The following is a 24,969-nucleotide window of genomic DNA, read 5'->3' on the forward strand; positions in this document are numbered from 1 at the left end:
ACGAGGGTGGGGGTGAGAAAATGGCATTTATGTAGAGTATAGCACTGATGCTCGGGAAATAACTTTTGTTGACGAAGAGATTTATCTTCTTTTTTTTTTTTTTTTTTTTTTCAGAAGAAAATTAAAATCTGACAGGGAATTGTACATTTTATTAAAATGTTGAAAACGCAATGTAATTTTATTCGTACATATTTTCGATTCCCACTCGTTTTGTTTTTCCAAAACAAATCCTTCGATACAGCTTTGAGAAAGCGAGGGCGAAATTAGTCAGCTGAATCCCCAATTTTTTTCTTCTCTTCTCTTCACCCTGTTGACTTTATTTTAAACATTTTTAATCATGAATTTAAGTCTTCCCTTCATGATTGCGATATATAAATTTTGTACCTTTCAAAGAATCATGATATATATATATATATATAAACTTGAGTTCCTTCAGCTATATTCGAAACTGAAACCAAAACTTATGAAGCGGTAGAATTATTTATAAAAAAAAAGATGACTTTAATCACAATGTCTTGTAATTATTTAATTTTTTATTTTTTTTTCATTTTTGTGCTGTTGAAATTACTCGGATGTAATTTCAGTTGAAAGCAAGAGATTATCAGGTAATAATGTACATGATTAATTAGTTATAATTAATTCTGTTATTTGAAATAATTTTGATAAGTTTGAAAAGTCTTTGAATTTTGACTTTTGCCTTGGCTGGAACTAAACAAATAAGTAAATAGTTGACCAGTTCTATTATTTTATTATTGGAATCCTTTCAGATGAGTAATTTTTATATTTATTTATTTATTTGCGGACTGTTATCCTCATCTTCATAGTTGATAACCTTAAACTATATCCGATGGTGAGGCCCCAGCTTGCGGGCTTTGGGAAGTGTGGAGCCACCCTTAATTGTCGTTACTCCCAGGTCCACTCTGACCTGGAGTGGTAGTACCTGTTAGAGTCCTAACTATAGGTTAAATAGAAACCGAATTGAAAAAAAAACCAACATATTCTATTAAAACTTTTTTCTTCAAAATCACTGGATTCGGCATTAAATAACCTGAAAAGGGTTGATATGCCGTAAAACAAAAACAACCTAACCAAACCATAGTTGTTATTTCACGACGTTTCGGCCAACTATTCCTCTGGCCTTCATCAGGTGGTTAACCGCAACGAGATAGGAATGCTGAGTCTCTTAACTGTATCCTCAGTATGCCTTCCATAGCTTTCGTCTCACCATGTTTTTGGTCAACTAATTCTCTGGCCGACTTTGGGTAGGATCGAAACCGCTATCTTCAGACAATGCTCATCTGGAACTGTAGAGATTCAATGTGTCTATCCATTGTGGAAAGGATGATCAAGGTTGGATTTTTTGGATTTATAAATCCAAGAATTGTTTTGTTCTTATCTGGTCTTTCATCGTCAGGTTCATCGTCGAATGGTATATTATTTTATTATTAGAATCCTTTGTGATGAGTAATTTGTATATTTTTATTTATTTGACCACTGTTATTCTTATCTTCATAGTTGTTGTTTCATGACGTTTCGGCCAACTATTCCTCTGACCTTCGTCAAAGTTGGCCAGAGGATTAATTGGCCAAAACCGTGGTGAGACAACAAAAACTATGGAAAGCAGTGGTTACTGAGAATACAGTTACGAGACTCGGCATTCTTATCCCATCACAGTTAACTGCCTGATGAAGGCCAGAGGAATAGATGGCCAAAACGTCGTGAAACAACAACTTTGAAGATGAGGATAACAGTTCATAAATAAATAAATAAATAAAAAATGACCAGTTTTGTTGCGTGTTAGAGAACTTCATGTAAATAACTGTATTACCTTTAAAACTACTTCATGAAATAAAGAGATAAAATAAAATGACTTTCGCTATTGTCAATTATAAAGTTTTTTGGTTTATTATATCATTGTTTATATATCAAATTTTGTTTTGAAAACTTGAATTTTGTCTGGAGAAGGCCTTGAAAAACATTGAAAAGTCCTTGAAAATGGACACTGAAAATCTGTACAAAACCTGTAGAGGTAGTTTCCACAGGAATTTTGTGCGAGTGGTTGATGTGAATAAAAAACGAGAGGAGAATGTTTTCTTGCTTTGCATCAAGTGGTTGATGTGAATAAAAAACGAGAGGAGAATGTTTTCTTGCTTTGCATCAAGTGGTTGATGTGAATAAAAAACGAGAGGAGAATGTTTTCTTGCTTTGCATCAAGTGGTTGATGTGAATAAAAAACGAGAGGAGAATGTTTTCTTGCTTTGCATCAAGTGGTTGATGTGAATAAAAAACGAGAGGAGAATGTTTTCGTGCTTTGCATCAAGTGGTTGATGTGAATAAAAAACGAGAGGAGAATGTTTTCGTGCTTTGCATCAATTGGTTGATGTGAATGTTTTCGTGCTTTATCTATATCAAATATCTATATCAAACTTGATGTGAATGTTTTCGTGCTTTGCATCAAGCAGCATTACCAAATCAGCAAAGAAATTGATGCAATGATAATGCAAAGTGCTATAATGACAGTGGTTGTCAAATATAGATCATGCCACTTCACATCTTGGAAGTCGGTTTGAAAGTCAACACCACAGTGTACCTGGGTGTGCTGAAGAATGTGGTGTTCCACTCGTGCAAGGAAGGCATTAACCTGTTCTTGTTGAATGCCACACCAAGATATGACAAGTATGACAAGGCAAGAATGTAGCCATGAACAGTAGCAATAGAAACAAACTTCCATTTGCAATTTCCCCTTTTCGGTGTCCCCGTTTATGGGAGGTGCAAACCCTGATTGGACAACACAGTTAATAAAAATGCCTAACCAGTAGTCTTATATTGTACTCCTCACATTTGATTGGTTAGCAAATCAAAACATCTTAGCTGTAGGGCGGGGCATTGCAACATTTTAATAATTCAAATTTTAAGACCTAGAATATTACAGGTGTCGTTTTTGTATATTGTACTGACCTTTTGACCCCGTCGTTTCGGTGCTAGTAATCTAACCTTTTAGAGTTTAACTTTTTAATAATTCTAAACGATACTTTAAAAAATTATTGCATTTCACAAATTTCAACATGAAGCAACATGAATATTACAGATGTTGTTTGGGCTTGTCCTGCTGACCCTTTTGCACTCGTCCTTTCCATATTTGTAAGATGACCTTTTCGAAATTTCAAAAATGATACTCTTCGTAAATGATCAGGTTTTGATGATTCAAACTTTCACAATATTTTTGATGAACTTTTCAATATTCCGATAACCTTTCAAAGTTTAACTTCAACTTTATTTTTTAAGAATTCGAAACGAAAATTCTGTTTTTACACTTCGTAGCAAAAATAATTTGTTGGCTTATTTTTTAACACACTAGTATGCTGCCTGGTCTTATCTGGTCACAAAGCTTAAATATAATTTTTTTTATTCACGCATATTTTGTATTTATTATTTTAGAGCCAATACTCTATTGATTATTATATTGCACCCAATCTATAGTAGCAAGTTCAAAAGTTTAAAAACATAAATAAATAAATGACATGGGTGCCATCATCTAGAATCGAAACCAAAAATCTAGCACCCCAATGGTATTCACTACCATCTGAGCTAGTGCATATCAGAACTTTACAAGTTAACCAACTTAAACAAATAAATGCATATTTGTGCATGCATAGAGGAGTACTTTAGTCCTTTTTAAACTGGCAAAGTTCCAGTTTTTCAATTTTGATCACTTAGCCAGATAATTTTACTAAAAACCAAATCGAATTTGTTCTACAAGACCGAATCTCCTATATATCCAGTTTCAAGTCTGTAGACGAAGAATTGACAGAGTAGTTTAGTAGAGACCGTACCGCACATGCATCCCCTCCACACACAAAGTTACTTATATATATATATATATATATATATATATATATATATATATATATATATAATTTTCATAATTAATGCATACAAATTTTAATCAAACAAATTAATATTAACCTTTAACACCAATTTCAGTATCATAATTTGACAATGACTGCCTATTGCCATGGTGTGGATTGAGTACCAATGATGGTGACACCTATAACAGGCCTGTCGAACATGCAACTGTTGTTCTTGACTGAGGGCAGACATGTAGAAACCAAAATTACTACTAAATAATAATTACTGCAAAAAGGTTTTAGTAAGGAATTTTTTTAGCAATGCTAAGTAATTAGTTAATTAGCATCTATACATATTATTAGGAAGCTGTTTACAATTATTGACTTATTTTCTATAAAATCAAATGTAAAAAGAAAAAAAATGTATAAAAAAAAAATCAATTTATTTGTCATGAATCCGACATTAAAAAGTCGGTTTGTTTTAAGATTGTTTCACCTGATTATAGAAATATAATGACGTGATACAACCAGGAAGCAAGTTGAACATTTTAAAAGAATCAAATGTTTTATGAACAAAATAATGTTTAGAGAAAAAATTGTGTTTATTCTTACAAAAAATGTTTGACAGAAGATGAAGAAAATACTTATTTTTCACATGATAATGTGGTGCTTGTACAGAAGAGACGGATTTCAAATAAGTGCATTTTAGGGCAAAACATTATCACGTACTTACGTGGCATGTCAAAATTAGTAAAAATTAAAAAGAATTGATCAAGTAAAAGATCTGCTAGAATTATTTTTTTATATATAAAAAGATAAATAGATAAAATAAAATAAAAAATAAATATTAGAGGTCCACCATTTTTTTTTTAATGGTGGATTTTAATTGAAAGCAAAGAAAGCAAATCGGTTTGGCATACGGAAGTGTCAAAAATCATGGACTGCAGTTACTTCCCCTGGATCTTAAGAACTCTTTTACAGTAACAAAGATGATGAATCTCTATAATCCCATAATATTTACAATTTTATTTTTACTTATAATTATTTTTCTACTAGTTGGACGCCCGGCATTGCCCAGTTGTACAATACACTTAAACATGATATTTTAATTGATGCAGATTATATATATATATATATATATATATATATATATATATATATATATATATATATATATATATATATATATATTATAATAGAATCAATCCCCTATTTATATATTACAAGGAATAATTTGCCCGGTGGACTAGTTTGCAAAAAAAAAAATAAATAAATAAATAAAATAAGTAAATAAAAAAATAATAATGATAATGTCATTCATCAAATTCCGTCTGTGTTTGTTTACAATATCATTCAGTTGATATTTGAGCTTGACAATGAATGCCCTGGAAAAGTCACTTCTGATTAATGTTTAGTTTTAAAATATGCAGATTTGCAGCTATTTTTTAAGATTGGACTTTTCGATTTTTCATACATATCAGATAAATTTCTGTACAAAACTATATCTAAGGACACTGCCAGACATATAAATTACCTTTCTGTGAAATTTGCAAAAGATAGGTTCTGAAACGGCTGAGCCTATGAGGAAGGAACTCCCCCCCCTCCCACACAAGAGTGGAGATGCTATAATTTTTTTTGTAAATTGTGGGATATTTACTAATTTCAGCATAGCACATATGCATTTATTTGAAATCTCTAATTTGAAATCATTATTCTGCACAAACACCGATAATACATACTGTCTTAATTTTCCAAGTAATCTATGATCGATTCCCCAAGCATAAAAAAGAAGCAGAGAATGAAAGTCCTCTTTGTATCAACTGAGATTATGTTGATTAATGAAGAGACCTTCTTCAAGTAACAGAGGGAGTTATAAGGAACACGCAGTTTTGCTCACTTCTGAACAAGGTATTGATGTAAATGGAAAGAAGAATTGAAAAATATGAAAATTCATGAATTATATGAATGTGTGCCTGACATTGGACAAAAATGTATATCAACAAAATTGGTGATAACAGAAAAATTTATGAATGACAAAAAGATAACGAAGGCTCGTCTTGTTGAACGTAGTTATTGAGGTGGAAACCATGTTTAGTTTCAGAACAGTTTCCGGTGGTTAGTTCTATACAAGTCCTGGAGGTGAGTGGTTCTCAGTAGACAGTTCTTGAGTTGGAAGCCATGTTTAGTTTCAGAACAGTTGACGGAGTACAAAATAGACTCTGTGGCTTGGTGGGGGATGCCCTTTTCTCTACCCTGCAACCTCTTTTCCACAGAAGAGACGTAGCGAGCCTGTCATTGTTCTATCGTTACTTCCATGGCAGGTGCTCGTCTGAGCTCCATTCTCTGGTCCCCCCTCGCCAATCTTTCTCAAAAAACACCCGACTAGCTGAAACCACCATCAATAATTTTCTCCACTCCTTATCTGTGCCTAAATCAAAACGTAGATACCATGAACAAAGCTTCTTTCTTAGAACTGCACGCCTGTGGAACTCTGTTCCGCTTGCCTGTTTCCCTCCTGACTTCAACCTGGATGTCTTCAAGTCCAACACAAACAAATTCCTGATGAACCGCCCCCCCCCTAAGTAATGACACCTTACCAATTCTCCAATACTATTGCTACACTATCCCTTTGATTACTGTACACACAGTAACCCTTATCCCTGAGTGGCCATTGGGCCTTGATAAGTGGTGAACTACATGTAAAAAAAAAAAAAAAAGTTCCTGACTTTATAATTTTGTGGCCACAGAGCATAAGATTCTTCCTGTGTTAACACGAAGAAAACATATGCAAGATTGCTAAACAAAAAGGTTTAATTTTTATAGAGTAATTCTGCTTTCTGATTGGTTGTTAGCAGAACGTGAATTAGTTTGATTCGTCAGTTCCTAGCAGCATCGTTTATAAATAGAATCTCCCAACTGTGAGGGGCCATACCCCATTATGAATCAAAAATATTGCAACATGAAGAAAAATATTGCAATATGAAGAAGATTCCCATAACTTAAAAACAGATTCTTTAATATATTCTTTTTAATCATTGTAATTATTTTTTAGATGAGTAATTTATATATTTTTATTTATTTATTTGTGGAATGATGAAGGCCAGAGGAATAGTTGGCCGAAACGTCGTGAAACAACAACTCTAGAGATGAGGATAATAGTCCGCAAATAAAAGAATAAAAATAAAGATTCTTTAATGCGTAACAGTAAGGCGAAGTATCTAATACTTTTTGTTTCATTTTACTGCAGTCGAAGTTCATAGAAATCAAGAGTCCCCTTCCGTGATCTGATTCAAATATTCGATTAAATATCTATGAACAATAGCTAAACTAGTATTATTTGTTAATGATTTAATTTTTTCCTTGCTTGTTTCTCATTGTTTTTTATTATGTCATTTTTTTCTTCAAAATTATGAAAAAATATAAGGTCTTCATCATTTAACTTGATGATTTCATTTGATATCACCTTTTTTCAGAGGATCATTTTTCTTAATTTTGCCATTAATTTCTGTGACACTGACGATTTTCCAAAATATCAAAACCTTTTCAATAAAATTAACTTTTTTTTTTCTTCACTTAACAATAGATGCAATCTAATTGCTGTTACAGTTTCATAATAAAAAACTTTTTAACCAATTGTAAACTTTGTTGGAAAAGCATCGGTTAGTTTTGATAATTTAACAGAGATTTTCCATGTCTGAAAAACCTTTCACAACTTTCCATTTTTTAGGGTGCTCACATGTAATCGCCTAAAAAGGTAGAATCTTTTTTTGCGTTATTGGAGTTATTTAGCAAAGATTTCACATTTCATTTATTCTATAAAAATAAAACAGTAGATGTATGTCTGTGTGTGTCTGTTTGTGTGCAAATATTTAACTGATAAACACCTAAACTACTGATCGCATAACATTGAAATTATCAGGAAATAGTAATCATACACCAAGGAAGGTTTATAATTAGTAAAATCTTTGTTTGGATGGATGAATAAGGTGTACAGAAATCGGCAAGTTGCAATGCAAAATGTTAATCTTAACTTGCCGTCATATCTGTATTAGTTTGTGTATGCATAAAACTAATCATAGCTAAAAGTGGTTTAATTTTAAAACTTTTTTGGGTTCGAATCGTGGTGTGAGATCTTTTTTTTTTTTTTTTCGATTTTTTACATTTAAATATTGAACCCTGTATTATTTAAGCCATTTTTCACGTAACGTTCGTTCGTTTTTCTGTTTTAATTTGTGCTTTACCCCCCCCCCCTTAATTAAAACGTTGTTTTCTTTTCTTACTTCGCTTATAACAATGCTTACATCGTCATCGTCGTCGTCGTAACGCTCAACGACTTTCAAATATCTTTCACTTCTGGCTGGCCGATTGTATTTTCAAACTTCGCCTCAGGGGTTCGGCTTTGATCCTACCCCCCCCCCGGTTTCTTTTTTTATTTAACATCACACACCCCTACAAACACTCGGGCAACGCCGGGTACCCCTCGCTAGTCTATAATATAAATCTCACCTGTCTGTTTAAATGTATGTATGTATGTATGTTTGTATGTCTGCCTAAAACTTTCGACAAATATGACGGATTTTCATAAGATCGGTATCATTTTGAATGTCGACCCTTTGTATGACAAATATCGGAAAATTGGCTAAAAACATTAATTCCTTCACCCTCAACTGGGCGTTTTTCTACAAGGATGGGTGCTTTTTTCGTCGATTTTTTCAAAAGTCATCCCCTCTTTTCGATTGACCAGCCTTAATTTAAACATATGTCATTTCCGGTTTGGCGATGGACGCAACAGCAAAGACGTCACATTTTTTTTCATGTTCTTTGCCTCCTTTGCGATATGGGTTCAAGCCTGCCTGCCTACTACCAATTTTTTTTTTTTTATCTCAACACACACCTCCAAATACCCGGGCAACGCCGGGAACCCAGACTAATAGGTTATATATTAGGTACTATATAATATTCAACAAAGAATTGATTTTGTAAGAATAAATACAAAATCCGTATGAATTTAAATATATTTCAGTATATTTTATGACGGGCAAGTTTGGGCGCCACCCCTCCCTGTTAGTAATCAAATATAATAGAGAAGTTTAACGATATAATAAAAAAGCACTTAATAATTAGAATTTATATTACGTTAATGAGTAATTTATTTTCTTAACCAGCAATTTTTGCCAATTAAATGTATTCACTCACTGTCTATAAAAAATTAAAAAAAAAATACATTTTAGAAAATTTTTTTAAAACTTAATTTACAAGAAACCATTATTAATTATCACCTGTATTTTAATTTCTTAGACAGAAAGATATCCAAGTTCAACAAGATATACATGAAAAAAGGCTGGAGGTTACATCGGCCGAAACGTTGTGAAAATAACACTAATGAAGAGAACAGTAATCTGAATAATCCAAATGATACGAATCTCTATAATTATAAAAGTGGATTTCGTTTTATGAATTATTTTTATGTTTGGGAATTTTTGAGATGAAGATTCCTATTTGTATTGTTTGTATTGCTGTTCTTATCTTGGATGTTAGTCTCACAACGTTTCGGCCGATGTAGCCACAGTATGGACGATACCAAGAATATACTTATGAATTACTTAAGACTTCCTCCTGATCATAGCTATCAGAACAAGTGCAAGCTACCCCCTACGGATTAAAAATTCTGTTCAGATTTCCAAGTTTGACATGATGCACCTAATGAAGATTAGTGAGGATAATACCCAAGATGAGGACATATGCATACTTTTTATTTATTTTTATTTACTATTCATCAATTATTTATTGAAATAAAAAATGAAATAGGATCAAGTACTACAAGAACTTTTCTAAAATCCAATTAAAAACATTTTAACACTTGACTTTTTAGCCCAATAAAAATAGGTAAAATTAATTGTATATTAATTGAGAATAAATGCTTTATGCAAAATTAATGGTTGAATATAGTTAAATTTTCACTCATTTTTTGCATTAACTAGGAATTTTTTTATTAATCTCTGACTATGCATCGAACTGATACCATAATACTTAGTTTGTTGCACCTTAAATCAAATCGACAGAATAGTTTCTGGTAAAACCTCGAAAGTAAATGTGGTATTGTGATAACTAATCCTTATTAATCTCTAACTAGGATCGAACTGATACCATAGTATTTAGTTCGTTGCAGTTTATCATAACAAAAGTACATACAAAATTTCACTTAGGTCGATTCAGTAGTTTCTGAGAAAAAGTAGAATGGACAGACAGACAAACAGACTAATATAATACAGGGTGTCCAAAAAGTCACTGAAGGGTTTTAACTTAAACAGATTCTTTATTTTTGATGACATTTTTCTGTAATTTTAACACAATCTTACTAAGACATTGGGAATTTTTTAAAAACATTGCAAAATTCAAACAATCTTTATTTCTGAAAAATAATGTTTTTTAAATGTCGCCCATTTTCAGTTTCGCATATTCGTGCTCTTTCCAAAACATTATTCATGAAAGATTGCAGAATCTCTAGATTGCGATTTAACTCCCTTATTTCGTTCCTGATGTTTTCCTTCAATTCTTGCAAGGTTTGGAGTTTGTTAACATAGACTCTTTCTTTAAGATATCCTCACAAAGAAAAAGTCCGGGCTAGTCAAGTCTGCGAAATGTGGTGGCCATTTGACATTGCTATAATGAGAGATAATGATTTTGGTAAAACAATTTCACAACTTGCATACATTGTTCAATACTATACTTATCCCTACTTAATTTCCAAAATATTATCTGTAAAATAGTTGAAATAGAGAAAAAAAATAACCATCAATGATAAAATGAAAAGATATTCAACCCTGTGACTTTTGGACATCCTGTATACATTTTCATGCTACATGCGATACTTTTAAAAAATAATTATTGTGAACCTCATTTCAAAACGTCTAATTAAGACTGTGCTTCTTTTCTTTTTTAGTTTAGAACCGAGTCCTGAAGACTGTCGGAATGCTTTGGCTGCAGCATTAAGTCGGATGTTCTGGCACGCAGGAGATCAAAAAACTGCCACAGTGGCTCTGTAAGGATTCTTTTTTTTTTTTTTTCATATTTTCTTTCAAATAATTTTACTTTGAAATTTTAACACAAAAAATGATTGAGTGAGCCAGGTTCACCAGATAGCAAATCTATTGGTGTAGAAAACTGCCAACCAATGACCAACGACTCTCATTTATGCTTGATTTATGAGGATGCTGTCATTATTTGATAATTGTTAAATGTCCTGTCAAGAGCAGAATGTGAAAAAAATTCTGTATAATTAAATAATATATAATTAATTATAATTAAAAACAGTTTTATGTTTCATTTCGAGTTAAAATTTATTTAGTATTATGCTTGAAATGTATCAACATTATGTGAACAAGACAAATCAAAACATGATTGCAACCAAATTTGACCTCATCTTTAGGCACCAGCAGTAATCGACCAGAAAGTTAACATTGGTTTTGATAATACTGATATCTTGGGTAAAACACTCACTGTGTTCTTTACTGAAGTCTCCACAATTTTCTGGAAATAGACCAGATGAGATTTGAGAAAATGCATTTTTACTGACATCCGTGCACCAAGTTAATGGAAATTTCTCCATTAACTCATCAATTACCTTCTGATATGGAAACTTCTACTTAAGGTGAAACCATGCAAAAGTTCAGCAGGATTCATTGCATCATCAAATATAGCTGCCTTAATTTTTTTCCATGCTTTTTTTTTTGCTAAAACTGTGGCGTGACTGCCTCAGGGAGTGATATAGACCCCCTAAACACTGAGTAAGGCCGGGTAATTATGCTGATATTGTCTGTTAAGCATTATATGGGTGCCCGGACAATGGTGGGTAACCTATCGGAAGGGATTGTGTTTTGTAAAACAGACATATATTTTATTGTTTGAGAAAAATGACAAGAGATGTCATTTGGAAAGCTATAACGGAAACTTGGCATAGTGAAACGTCTGGCTTTTGAGTGCAAGGTCACGCAGGAGTCAGACGTCAGGACGAGCGTGTGAATGAATTTCAGTTTTGGTCCCCAGATTCGCAGGCCTATGAAGGTGCAGGTTGCACACACGCAAGAAACCAGGAATTCCCTGAATTAATGTGTTGAATTCTGATTGGTCTAGCAGGTTGCCCCAACGAACCCTTTCCCTTGGAATATAAGCGAATGCCCAGACCAAAATTAGCAGATTGAGCTAGATCTCGAGGCCTGAACACTTACCAAGAGAGCATCCCCACCCCTTTTCCATCACGGTCGCCATTATGGAGAATGAAGAATAAGATTTCGGACTGTTTTCTAGTGTAATCGAACTGAACAATTGTACATATGTAAAACACCTGTAATTTTGTGAATTAACTTTTAGTAGACTAGAAACTCCTGTGTTTGTTTTCTTTTCATCTGCATGAGCAGCTAATTAATTTTCAGTGGACGCCGACATCGGGAACCAACAACAAAGATTGCAACACGAAAGAATCCTGTAAAGTACTCCCAGAAGAGGTCGATCATGGCCATTGCAGTTTCGACAGTGTCAGAGGCCACATCTGCTGACCTGCGGCGGGAGTCTTACAAAACTTCTAATGGACAAAAGCAAATCCTCCCTCCACCTTCCCTGTCCAATACTCCATAAAGTTCTTCATGAGACCAAGTTTGACCAATGTTTGATATCAATTAAACCAGAGGGTGGGACAAAACGTTGTGTGATCCAGGTTTTAATCCTTGTCTTGACGGTCACATTTGTTGGTCATCAGCACAGCTATCCCATAAGCACCGAAAGCATCTATACTTTGTGTAACCATTTTGATTTCCAACAACTTCAAGATCTCCAGAGATCAACCATTTATATTTCTGGTAGTCCACAGCAGACAACAGACGTTTGGTGAATTCTTTCATTTTAATTGAGTGCCTAGCACGGATCAATGAAAACCTGTTTCTGATATTCAGAAAATCCATTCTTCTGTTAGATGAGTCAGGGAAAAATCCTCACTTCATAGCGTCATACTTCAGACCAAGTAATTCAATCAGTTCAACAATATTGCTACAGTAGATCAATGAAGATGCTTCATCAAACATGAAGAATTTCTAAATTCTCTCTCATGGTCTTGATACCAGTAAAATGTTATTCTTAATACCAGTAGATGTTTCTTTCTAAGATAAGAATCCAGTAGCTGAGCAGAGTTCTTAAAAAACGTCCAGGTCTCGTATCAGCTCATTAAGTTTGGTTTGGGTCAAGCACACTGGTCAGTTGTCCTCTTCTGACCTGTATTCACCAATCATGTCACTAGATTCAGAAACAACTAGATTCCATGATGATACCTGGCTTATGAACAGTAAGATCGGGATCATGGGGTACTAGTTTTATGGCAGAAGGAACATCAGGATATTGAAAATGGTGCTTGTTCTTGCGATTAATAGCTTTTAGATTTATCATGCAAAATAGCACTTAGTACTATGATAAATCCGTTTCCCTTCACACTATTGGTTCACCAAATGGCATATCTTTTGCTTTTTTCTCCAATCTTGGAAGTTCTTTACACATGTTTTGCAGCAGATATGGAGGTCTTATCCTGGTCTCCTAGTTTGACTCCAAAGTAAACATGATATGCCTCCTTCACAAAATCTGTGATTTGTGCTTGATGGTCCACAAAAGCCACACGTCAATAGATGTAATAGAACCTATTAGGACAGTTTTGAATCTTCTAACCCATTTTTCTGGATCAGAAAAGAGAAATACAAATAATTATTAAATATTACCCACACCCCAGTTTTGCAAAAAAGCTCATAAATGTTTGGATTGTGATATTTTAGAAAAAATATGCTAGAAAATAAATAGACTATATCTTAGAAACCAGACCTGACTCAGAAAATAAACTATATTTTTGAATTCAACATGCAAAAAGGATGAAAATGTTATATTTCGTTCATGGCTGAATCATCATGTTTTCTAAAAAAAATCAATTTCTGTCATTTCTTGATTGGCGATAATAAAAGACACACAGCTGGTTATAAAAATATTCCGGTTATTTCAAATTCGGTTTTCGAATCAAAGTTTGACAAGTCTAATAGCATGTGTGGTGGAGGGGTTGGTGGTGGTGTGGAGAAGAATGTGTCACTCTCGACTCTGAATTCTGTCTCTCTTCTGTATATCTTTTTATTTGGCCCAGATGACATCAACATTCCAACCAGGTATTGTTTCAAAAATGTGGGTCAAACTTGCTGACCAGGTATATTACGTCCTAGAATTTTACTCCCCTTTGATGTCATCTCCTGGACCTTGCATCCAGACTTGTGATCAACTTTTTTTTACATCACTTCCCGGGAATCTGGATTATCCAACAAAATAAACTCTATACCTTTTTAAAAACAGTTCTGAAACACAGTACATATTCCTAAATATACACTAGTGCATCTACGATCCTTAATTCCTTATCTGGTGCTACCAGATCAGGCTGTCTGAAGATACTGGCTTCCTGACCTAAAATGCACCAAACATTAATGTAATTGTTTTTTTTTTGTTTTCCCTTTGCAAAATTCAATCATGTTCTGCAAAGTCAAAAATAAAAGCAATAATTTTCCTAAATTAAAAAAAACACAGCAAAACAATCAAACCAAACACCATGAATAAATATTTGAAAATATAAAGACCTTGAAGCATAAAATTGTTTCCAAAATTACTAGATTCAGCATTAAATAACCGGAAAAAGTTTGATATAGAGCAAAACAACGCAAGCAACCAACCAAACATATACTAGTGCATCTAGTGTCTCTAATTCCTTCATAGGGCCCCTCAGCACATTGTGCCATATACGAAGATGCTACACTTTGGTGGAAATATTCTTGAGTTGGAAGCCATGTTTAGTTTCAGAACAGTTTCCGATGGTTAGTTATTCTATACAAGTCCTGGAGATGACTGGTTCTCAGTAGACACTTGTTTTGTACAGGTTTCTGACTTTATAATTTTGTGGACAAAGAGCAAAAACTTCTTCCTGTGTTGACACGAAGAAAACATATGCAAGGTTGCTAAACAAAAAGGTTTAATTTTTATGGAGCAATTCTGGTTTCTGATTGGTTGGTAGCAAAACGTGAATTAATTTGATTCGTCAATTCCTAGCAGCAGCGTTTATAAATAGAATCTCCCAACTGTGAGGGACCATACCCCATTATGAATTTCTCATGATGTGATGTGTCTCTTAGCAGCTTCAGCTGCTGGGAGACTGGGTAGAGTACTCATCAAGGATCCTTTCTTGACACTGAGCCCGACAGGTGTGTAGCCGGAAACCGGCCCAGTACCTGTTGGACTGAGGTACACCGTCTGGCAAATTTATTGCTTGTTGTCTGAGGCGCCCCGACCAGGGAATGCTGACGGAGATACTCCGGTAATTTTTATAATTGCAAGAGTGCCCTTCCTTTAAGGGAGCTTGCTTAGAGCCTCACTTTCTGACCTTGTGTCGCATATTGATGATGTGGGCACCAATTTAATATCTACCTCACTATGAATCAAAAATATTGCAACAAATATTATTTTACAAATAAATAATTTTGCAATCATTTACTATTTCCATCTTGTTTAGATCAAGCGGGACAAGCCATTTTATTGGTGGGAACCAGTGTAAGCCAGATCGTCTTGTTGAAACGGTAAGTATATTTTCCTTGTTTCAAGATTTAGCAGGAAAACCCAACGTTGCTTGAGACTTAATGAGTGTATTGTTTTTAAAATACTAGCAGATTTCTCGATTCTCTTTTAAAACTTTGATTTTGGTTGTTGTTTTGCCTCCCATTGAAGTCATCATTGTTGGCACCATGTGGTTTATCGACCAAGAAGATCTTTATAAACAAACATGCTCCAATCTCTGGTTTCCCCTTTGTGAAACATTCAAACTCATTTAGCTACAACCATTGTGAATCATTTTTCCTTTATTCTTCTATGTAGCTGGAGCTAAATGGACCTTCCACGAGCAGAGTTCCTTTCATTCGTAGACATTTATGCTGATGACACTACCATCTATGGCAGCACATCAAAGGATGTAAACGACCAAGTTTTCTCTGATTCTATCTCCTCTGATGTTGATCATGTGGCACAATGGGGAAAGAGGTGGCTGGTTAATTTTAATGCATCTAAAACCAAGCTTCTATCTTTCCATCATCAACACTCTGATCCCCGTCTGGCATTAATTGAAATGAATGGGTCCTGTCTTGGCGAGGCTTCATGTTTTAACAAGCTTCTGGGTCTAACCTTTACTCCTGATTTGAGATGGAACATGTACAACAAATCCCTTGCCAAAGCTGCTGGAAAAATGGTGGACTCATTCTACCCCTCCACTCACCGCTGATGCAATTCTCTACCTGTGTAAGAGCCAAATACGTCAAAAGATGGAGTACTGTTGCCACATTTGGGCAGGAGTTCCTAGAAGCAGCTTATCCTGCCATGACAGAGTTCAAAATAGACTTTGTAGCCTAGTGGGAGTTGCCCTTTCTCTTTTTCCTGCAACCTCTTTCCCACAGAACCCTGTCTCTGCTTTATTATTATTTTCATGGTAAGTGCTCGTCCGAGCTCCAATCTATGCCCCCCCTTCCTGATTTTTACGAAAGACACCCGCTAGCTGAAATCACTATCAATAATTTCTTCCACTCTTTATCTGTGCCTAAACTTAAATGTAGATCCTATGAACAAAGCTTCTTTCTAAGAACTGCATGCCTGTGGAACTCTGTTCCATTTTCTTGCTTTCCAACTAACTACAATATGGTTGTCTTCAAGTCCAAGGGAAACAAGTTATTGATAAGCCGTCCCCTTAAGTAATCCAATTTACCCAATTTCCAGTACTAACAATTACTATGACATTTTCCCATTGACTACTGTACACTTATTAACCCTTATCCTTGAGTGGCCTCCGGGTCTTGATAAGTGGTGACTCCTTTGAAAAAAAAAATAAATAAATAAAAAATAAGCACAATACCACGGGGTTGCTTCTACAACATGATCATTTTCAAGACATATGTTAACAAATTCTTGTTGGACTGTTGTCTTAAATAATCAAATTCTGCCTGGTTTCAGTCATTATTACCTATCCTCAAGGTGTTATCTCATCGCCATTTGACATTCGTTAACCCTTATCCTCGAGTTGCTTTTGAACTGGGATAAATTATGACTTATTACTAAAATACTGAAAACTTTTTCTGGACGATTTTATGAAAATAATGAAAGAATGTAGATATTTTATTCCGTAGACATTAAACAATTCAATGATGTTAGCCAGTAATCACCTTGAAGATTTAGTAGATAGCTAGTCATATGGAAATATTTTTTTACTATGATCAAAAAAAAAAAAATAAATAAATAAATAAAGACAACCAAAACCACCAAGGGGCATAACTCATATTTTTAATCGAATAATACAAAAATCTTCCTTACAACTGATTTTTTTTTGTTTCTGTATGAATTTAAAAAATGCTGGTTGGAATCACTTGACGCTTAGTTAACAGGGTTAGTTACTAAATGATGAAGGAATTACAAAAGAAAAAAAAAACTGTGAAAGCTGAGATTTCAAACGATCGAAGTATAGGAATTAGATCAGTTCTGTTTTATCAAATAATGACTCCTGTCCCTCACCCCACCGACACGCGTGTGCTGAGGGAACTGATTGGAGTTTATTTAAGAAGAGAATTATGTTCTACCTTGACAACTGGTAACATAGAAGATTTTTTAATTTATGATCGAAAATCGATCACCGCCTCTGAAGTTGGTAGTTGCACCCAGCTGGCTTAATAACACAACTGCTGTTAGTTAATTGTTTCTGTTGAGATTGTGACAAAAAATCTGTCAGAGCCTAATATTTATTTTGTGATCCCTTTTATGTTAAGCGAGAGATCAAGGTTCAATGGCAAAAGTGATGCTCTATTCATTCTTAATTCCATCTTAATTTAATTTTATTTGGTTCAACTTTAAAACTTTAATCATTTAAAATTAGAACTCACTTGATTCAAATTAAGAATTTTTTTTTCTTGATTCAACTTTAGAATCCTTTTTATAACTTGATTCAATTTTAGAACTCTTTACTTGATTGCAACTTTAGAGCTCTTTATTTGATTCAATTTTAGAACTCTTCATTTGATTCAACTTTAGAGCCCTTTGATTAATTTAACTTTAGAACTCTTTACTTGATTCAATTTTATAACTCTTTACTCTATTCAACTTTAGATATTTTTTTTTTTTTACTTTATTTAACCTTGGAGTTTCTTTACTTGGTCCAACTTAGAACTCTCCCCACTACGACTGGTCACCATCTCTGGGTAGAATTTGGATACCTTTCCTTAAACAAATCCGAAAGACATTTTTTCACAATAAGTGCTGCATCAATGATTTGAGACGTGCTGCATGGCAGAAAGGAAGCTTGCTCCACCTGATCAGAGTAAATAATGACACAAGTAAGTCAATATAGAGCGATTTTTACATTTGAAAAACACTGTCTGCAACCTATGATATTTGTTTGTTAACGGATAACAAAATGGCAATTCCAAGTCATCTTTTATGGAATCTATAAGCAATGCTGAAAAGTGAACCAAATCTTGATCTAAAGATTCTTGAAGGCGTAAGGTCTGAGCTGTGGTGACCGCAACATCTGCCACTGAGTTCAACCAACATTAAAAACGAACGAGAATGTTGTATTGAATCTCAGATCTTTTGTGAGTTATTGTCATTTGCTGATTTGAACGATGTTACTGACGATGATGGCCTTCTCAGCTCGGTGGCAGATTTGATCCGTTTTACTTGGTGCTAAAGTCAGATAACCTTTCAAAGTTTAACTTCAACTTTTGAATAATTCTAAATGTTAACTCTGTTTTTACACTTCTCAGCAAAAGTAATTTCTTGATTTCTTCTTCTTTGAACTGGTATAGTTTGTCTGCTTTATAGTGAATCAGCCATCGTTTTTTTTTTACAAGGGAGTCACCATTTATCAAAACATGAAGGCCACTCGAGGATAAGGGCTAATGAGTGTAAGATGGTCAGTGAGATAATAGTGTAATGATCAGTAATGATTGAAATTGAATTCAATTTGATTATTCAAGGGACGATTCAACAAAAACTTGTTTACATTGAACTTGAAGACAACCATGTTGTAGTCAGCTGGAAAGCAAACTCGCGGTACTGTTCCACAGACAGGCAGTTCTAAGAAAGAAACTTTGTTCATCAAATTTGCATTTAGATTTAGGGACAGATAGAGAGTAGTGGAAATTGTTGACAGTGGTTGTAGCTTGACGAGTGTTTGTTGTGAATGTTTTTACAGGGGATTGGACCATAAATTGAAGCTCAGCTATCTTATTAGGGGACTACATAAACGATGCCAATATTCCCAAAGAAGAAAAAGTTGTATGGACCTAAAAGTTAGTCCTGTTTTTACGCTTGTCAACAAAAATAATTTCTTAGTTTTTCTTTTGCCTGTCTTAATCTGTTTCAATCATTTTTTGGATAAACATGGGTAACTTGTCAAATAAAAATTTTTAAAAATCAAAAAAAAAAAAAAAAAAAAAAAAAGAAGAACTTTTGGAACTGGAATCTACTTCTGCTGGAGACAAGTTAGGCACAGATTGAAATTTATTGATACCAAATATGGTTAGATTGCAGAAAATTAAAAAAATATATTTACAATTGCATGGATGGCATTAACTTTTTTCCTACCATTGTTCTTTAACTGGAACATGATTTTGGAGGTAGTGTAGAATTCATAATTTTATTCCAAATTCGATTTTTATCACATATTTACACTAATCTAACTCGATTTGAATAGTTCATGTATATTGCTTTCACATAAACTGCAAAATTATTTATGTAGTTTACAAACTATGATAAACTTATATTAAAAAAAAAAGGAATTAAAAAGTAAATTTTATGGTTGGCAGAATAAAGATTAATGTACATATTTGGAGTGTATAATTGAATGTTCATAAACAAAGACTGTTGGACATTCGTGATTGAAATTGGGTGGACAAGTCAGGCATAGATTGAAGTTCATTTCTCTTTGGAATCACTTTATGATTTGTTATACTAAATCTGAGTTTGTGATATGATGGACATCATTTTCCCCTCAAAGTGTTAGGAAGAGAAAAAACAAAAGAGGAAATACTCGATCAACAGAACAAAAGTATAGGAAGTGATGTTAGTAGAAAGACAATGAAGGGGGAGGTGGTTCACTTAAGCACACAAAAGCAATCAAAAATAAGATTGTTAATCAGTAACTGGGACAAAAATCGGACATAGCGGTCGATATATTTAGAGTTAGTTTATGGAGAGTTTAAGAGTAGCAGTGAGGTTTGCAACAGTTGAAAAACACTGTCTGCAACCTATGATATTTGTTTGTTAACGGATAGCAAAATGGCAATTCCAAGTCATTTTTTATGGAATCTATAAGCAATGCTGAAAAGTGAACCAAATCTTGATCTAAAGATTCTTGAAGGCGTAAGGTCTGAGCTGTGGTGACCGCAACATCTGCCACTGAGTTCAACTAACATTAAAAACGAACAAGAATGTTGTATTGAATCTCAGATCTTTTGTGAGTTATTGTCATTTGCTGATTTGAACTGTCTCTTTACTCAAGACTGTGCCCAGTTTGTGGACAGTTTTGAGTAGGAGACAGCAGATGACAGTTGGAAGCTTGGAGGGTCCTCTCCTCTTAGAGATCAGTGAGATTGAAGTTAAAGCCAGGTGAGAGTATATTGGGCTGAGAAAAAAATTGTGGAGGACTGACGCTACCAAACAGCTAATGACGGATAACACTTCTTTTTCTACTGTACATGACCATATCACACACACACACACACACACACACACACACACACACACACACACACACACACACACACACACACACACACACACACACACACACACCTGAGTTATATCAAGAATGCATTTTTTTAATTAATCATAATGTACAATTAAATAAATAAACACTTTCTCTCTCTGATATCTATGTATTTTTACTATGTCCTTTCACTCTATGTTGATTCAACCACTCTAATATTTCCAAGTGTCTCTATGAGCAAGAAAGAGTGGCTTTGTCCTTCCAGTTTGTTTACATAGTGAGTTGGTACATACTGTAATCACATAATTAAATTGGATAGCAAAACAACTAGAGCCTTTACATTGATATTATTCATAAGGATGATATAAAAGTAAAGTGACTTTTTTTTTTAGTTCTGCAAGGAAAATTTTGTAACAGATATATCACAGTTTATTTTGTAACAGACATATCACAGTTTATTTTGTAACAGATATATCACAGTTTATTTTGTAACAGACATATCACAGTTTATTTTATAACAGATATATCACAGTTTATTTTGTAACAGATATATCACAGTTTATTTTGTAACAGATATATCACAGTTTATTTTGTAACAGATATATCACAGTTTATTTTGTAACAGATATATCACAGTTTATTTTGTAACAGACATATCACAGTTTATTTTGTAACAGATATATCACAGTTTATTTTGTAACAGATATATCACAGTTTATTTTGTAACAGATATATCACAGTTATGGATTTTTGAATGAAATCAAAGTAGAATAAATACCCAATGAGTCACAGGTTTTCTAGTAATCAAATAGAAAGAAGATATGAGCAGATTTTTGAAGCAAATGTTAAATAGAATTCCGTTTTTTAGATATGATATGTTTTACGGAAGGGATATATTTGTTTGAAGTGGCTGAGTGGTCTTGGCTACTGTTTCAAGTAACAATCTAGTAATTCGCCTTACTGAATGAGGAGTGTTCATGGTCAAAACGGATATATCTGTGTTGTAAAGTTTTTGGCATATCGTTTGACGTCTCTCATTTTTCTTATTATAGATATTAACGTATAGTTTTGTTATGACCCTTTTTACCCTTGAAATATGGAAGGAAAAATCCTTTTTCCAGTCTCCTAAAATGATAACATCACATCTCACATATAGTCAGTTTCAAAGTGTTAAAAGTATTTCTGATAAAAATATGTAACGTAAAAAGGATATATTTATTTCAAGTAGCTGAGTGGTCTTGGCTACTATATTCAAATAATAATCTGGTTAATCGTCTTACTGAACAAGTGTTTGTGGTTGGAACTGGTAATATCTTTACACATGTGACTTTCAGTGTATTTAACATTTCTCCCAAGATGCTCTACCAGTCAGTATTTATGGTTTAACCAGCCAATCATATTTTTGTGAGGAGGAACCCGGATGTACTCATATTCTTTACATTAAGATATTTAAGATTTTGATAAAATTTCTTTCTTGTTTTCATCAACAACAAAACACATGCAAATGATGCAACGTCCCAAAATAAAAGTCTTTCGAGTATTTTCTTAACAGTGTTCAAATTTGCATAATTACTCTTGTCTCATGTCTAAATGGTTTTAGATTCACGTGTCACTGTTTCTGTAGGGAAACGTGCGACTTACCTAACTAGCACATGTGCATAATTCAACGGGTCGGTCGTGGAATGAAATGAATGAAGAAGAAAGAAACAAAAATAGCTGCCTTATCTCTTTATATGCCTGCAATGTGACCACCCGATATGCAAATGAGATGCTCCTGGTTGGAGTTAAAGAGGGTTGATTTTTTAGAGGGACATTCATTCTGAAGTTGGATTTCGAACAAATAAGTTGAATTAGCAGAAGTTCGTTTGGAGTTGAGAGAAGGTGCGTTACGTATACAGAAGTTTGGAAGTTGGAAGTTTGGACAACAGTGTCAACCTTACCCAGGAAATTATTGGTGTGACAGGCGGAAGAAATAACACTCAAGTTATTGAATTATAAGCTATTTCGTCTCTCGGTGTGTGGTTCTAGATTCACGTATCACTGTTTCCTTACAGGGAGTATATGCTAAATGTGGCCGGTTATCACTAGTGTAATCCTGCCAAGACATCCTTTATGGTTCTTTCAGAACATATTCAGGCATCTGAGCCTCCTACAACTTTTTTCAATGTCATCGACTTCTGATTGCCAAAATTAAAGAAACTTGTTTTATTAAAGTTTTGGATTTTTTAGATAAGGGCTGATTGTTTATATTACTTGTATTGAACAGACTATTGTTCTCATCTTGAGTGTTATTTGTGCAACGTTTCGATTGGCCTTCGACCGTCCTCAGGCATGTTAGTTGTTGTTTGGAAAAGAAAAAAGAAAAGTTACTGGCTTCATAGATATTTTCGTATTCTTTGAATTAGTCTCTATTTTATGGTTATTGTTTCGTATTTGTGAAAAGAAAAATTGGTTGACAAAGGGAAGGCAACTTGTTTTTATTAAGTTGGAAACAAGAGTAATTATGCAAATTTAGACGTTGTTAAGAAAATAAAAGAAGATGAACTTTTTGCTCAAGAGACTTTTGGTTTTGCATGTCTTTTGTTGTTGCTTGGGCGGAGAGCAAACACCTTCGTCATTAATGAAGAGAGCAAAATAATCCGTCTTGAGTGCATTTTTTCTAATTGAAATAATTTATGTGACTAAAATAAGAATCTTGCAGTCACATAAATTCTGAATATATATCTCATTCATTAACCTTTATCCTTTAATGGATTTTGGCCTTGATAAGTAGTCACTCATAGAGAAATTATTATTTTGATGTTCAATTACTTATTTGTTATAACCAAATTGTTTTTTTTTTTTATAATTATTTACTATTTAATCAATATTCTATAAAATGTTAACTATGAATTTGGGTACGGGCAAAAATGGGCGGACAAAAATAGGGGGACCTAGTTTTGAAAGCCGATTCATCATAATTTTTTGTAGGTTTCCGAATACTTTTTGATTGTATTTGAAAGATTAAATACTAAACTTAATTTCCAAAAGGTAAAAAATATTTGTACACGTGAAAAAAAAAAAAATTATGAAAAATGTTTTCACGGCGATCTAACCAATTCAGCTAAATTTTGAAGTTAAATAAATTCATTGTAAAAATCCTTTTAAAGATAAATATTATTTTTCTGGGTCTATTTCAAAGATAATTAGTAAAGTCCTAAGACATTGAATTAAAAAAAAAAACACCTTGTTTGTACAAAACATAAATTAATTAGCTCCAAAACTGAGTAATTCTGCTGTTCGCAAAATGCAACAAACAAAAGTTTTATAAACACGGAATATACCGAAGCCCAAAATTTCAGCCAGTCGATAGACTGTGAAAATGACGTCTTGTAATTAAAAGGGAGGAAGGGGGTGCTAGTTTTCTTTTTTTTTTTTTCCAGAAGTGCATCCGTACACTCTTGTTCTGAACGACGTTTATATCATTTTTAGCATTTTTTAATTTAATTATTTTTCTATGTTCCGGTTTTTAAATTAATTATTTTTTTTAATTATTGTTCAAGGTTATATAAAACTTATGTTACGCCAAAAGTTTCACATTCCTTCAAGCAAGGAAAATGTTAAAATCTTACATATAAAAATTATGCAAAACCTGTAATTTAAAAAAAAAAGTAGAAATATTTTTTGCTATTATAATTTTTTGTGTGAAAATATCAAATAAACGATGCTTAATTCAATGATAATATCGGTAGTTCGAGAAATTTATTTTTCTTCGAATTATATTGAATTCATTAATACACATTTAGGGACTTTTATTGTAATGTTCCTGTGAAAATTAAATAATTTTTTTTAATTGTTATATTTTACGATGCTTTATTTTCAGAAAAAAAGCAAAAATAAATTCCTTTAATTTTTTTTGTTACTGAAAACCATAACTTTAGTAAAGGTATTTTTTGTTAAAATAAAATAATACATTTTCACTAAGGTTTAAATAATGAGTTCAATATATTCCGTGATCATTATTTTATAAATACTGAAAGTTTCATTAAAATTGGTTGATTTCCTGATTTTTGGTGAATTTTTAAGTAAAGGGAGGGGGTCAAAGTGTTTATATATTTTGAACATCGGCATTGATTTTGCCCGTACCTATATAAATTATTTAAAAAATATAAAAAATTAAAAATATAAAAATTAAAAAATATAAAAATTAAAAAATTTAAAAATATAAAAATTTAAAAATATAAAAATTTAAAAATTAAAAAAGTTAAAAAGTACAAAAATATAAAAAAATAAAAATAGATTTTAGAACATTTTTGATGAACTTATGCTGCATTTTAAAAA

At 33.2% G+C, this 24,969-nt stretch overlaps 1 protein-coding gene across 1 annotated transcript in view; it reads left to right on the top strand.

Annotated features, from left to right (window-relative positions):
* The window catches only part of LOC145291474 (putative ubiquitin carboxyl-terminal hydrolase MINDY-4), a 140,785-nt gene that overhangs the window by 95,708 nt on the left and 20,108 nt on the right, over nucleotides 1-24,969 (top strand). The window contains exons 9-10 of the mRNA XM_080137350.1: nucleotides 10,792-10,890; nucleotides 15,424-15,487. Coding sequence (XP_079993476.1) covers nucleotides 10,792-10,890; nucleotides 15,424-15,487 — 163 coding nt within the window. The remainder of the gene's footprint in view (nucleotides 1-10,791; nucleotides 10,891-15,423; nucleotides 15,488-24,969) is intronic.

The sequence above is a fragment of the Euprymna scolopes genome, chromosome 12 (genome assembly GCF_053919585.1).
Source record: "Euprymna scolopes isolate OS-2025 chromosome 12, ASM5391958v1, whole genome shotgun sequence".
In the NCBI taxonomy this organism is placed as follows: Eukaryota; Metazoa; Mollusca; class Cephalopoda; order Sepiida; family Sepiolidae; genus Euprymna; species Euprymna scolopes.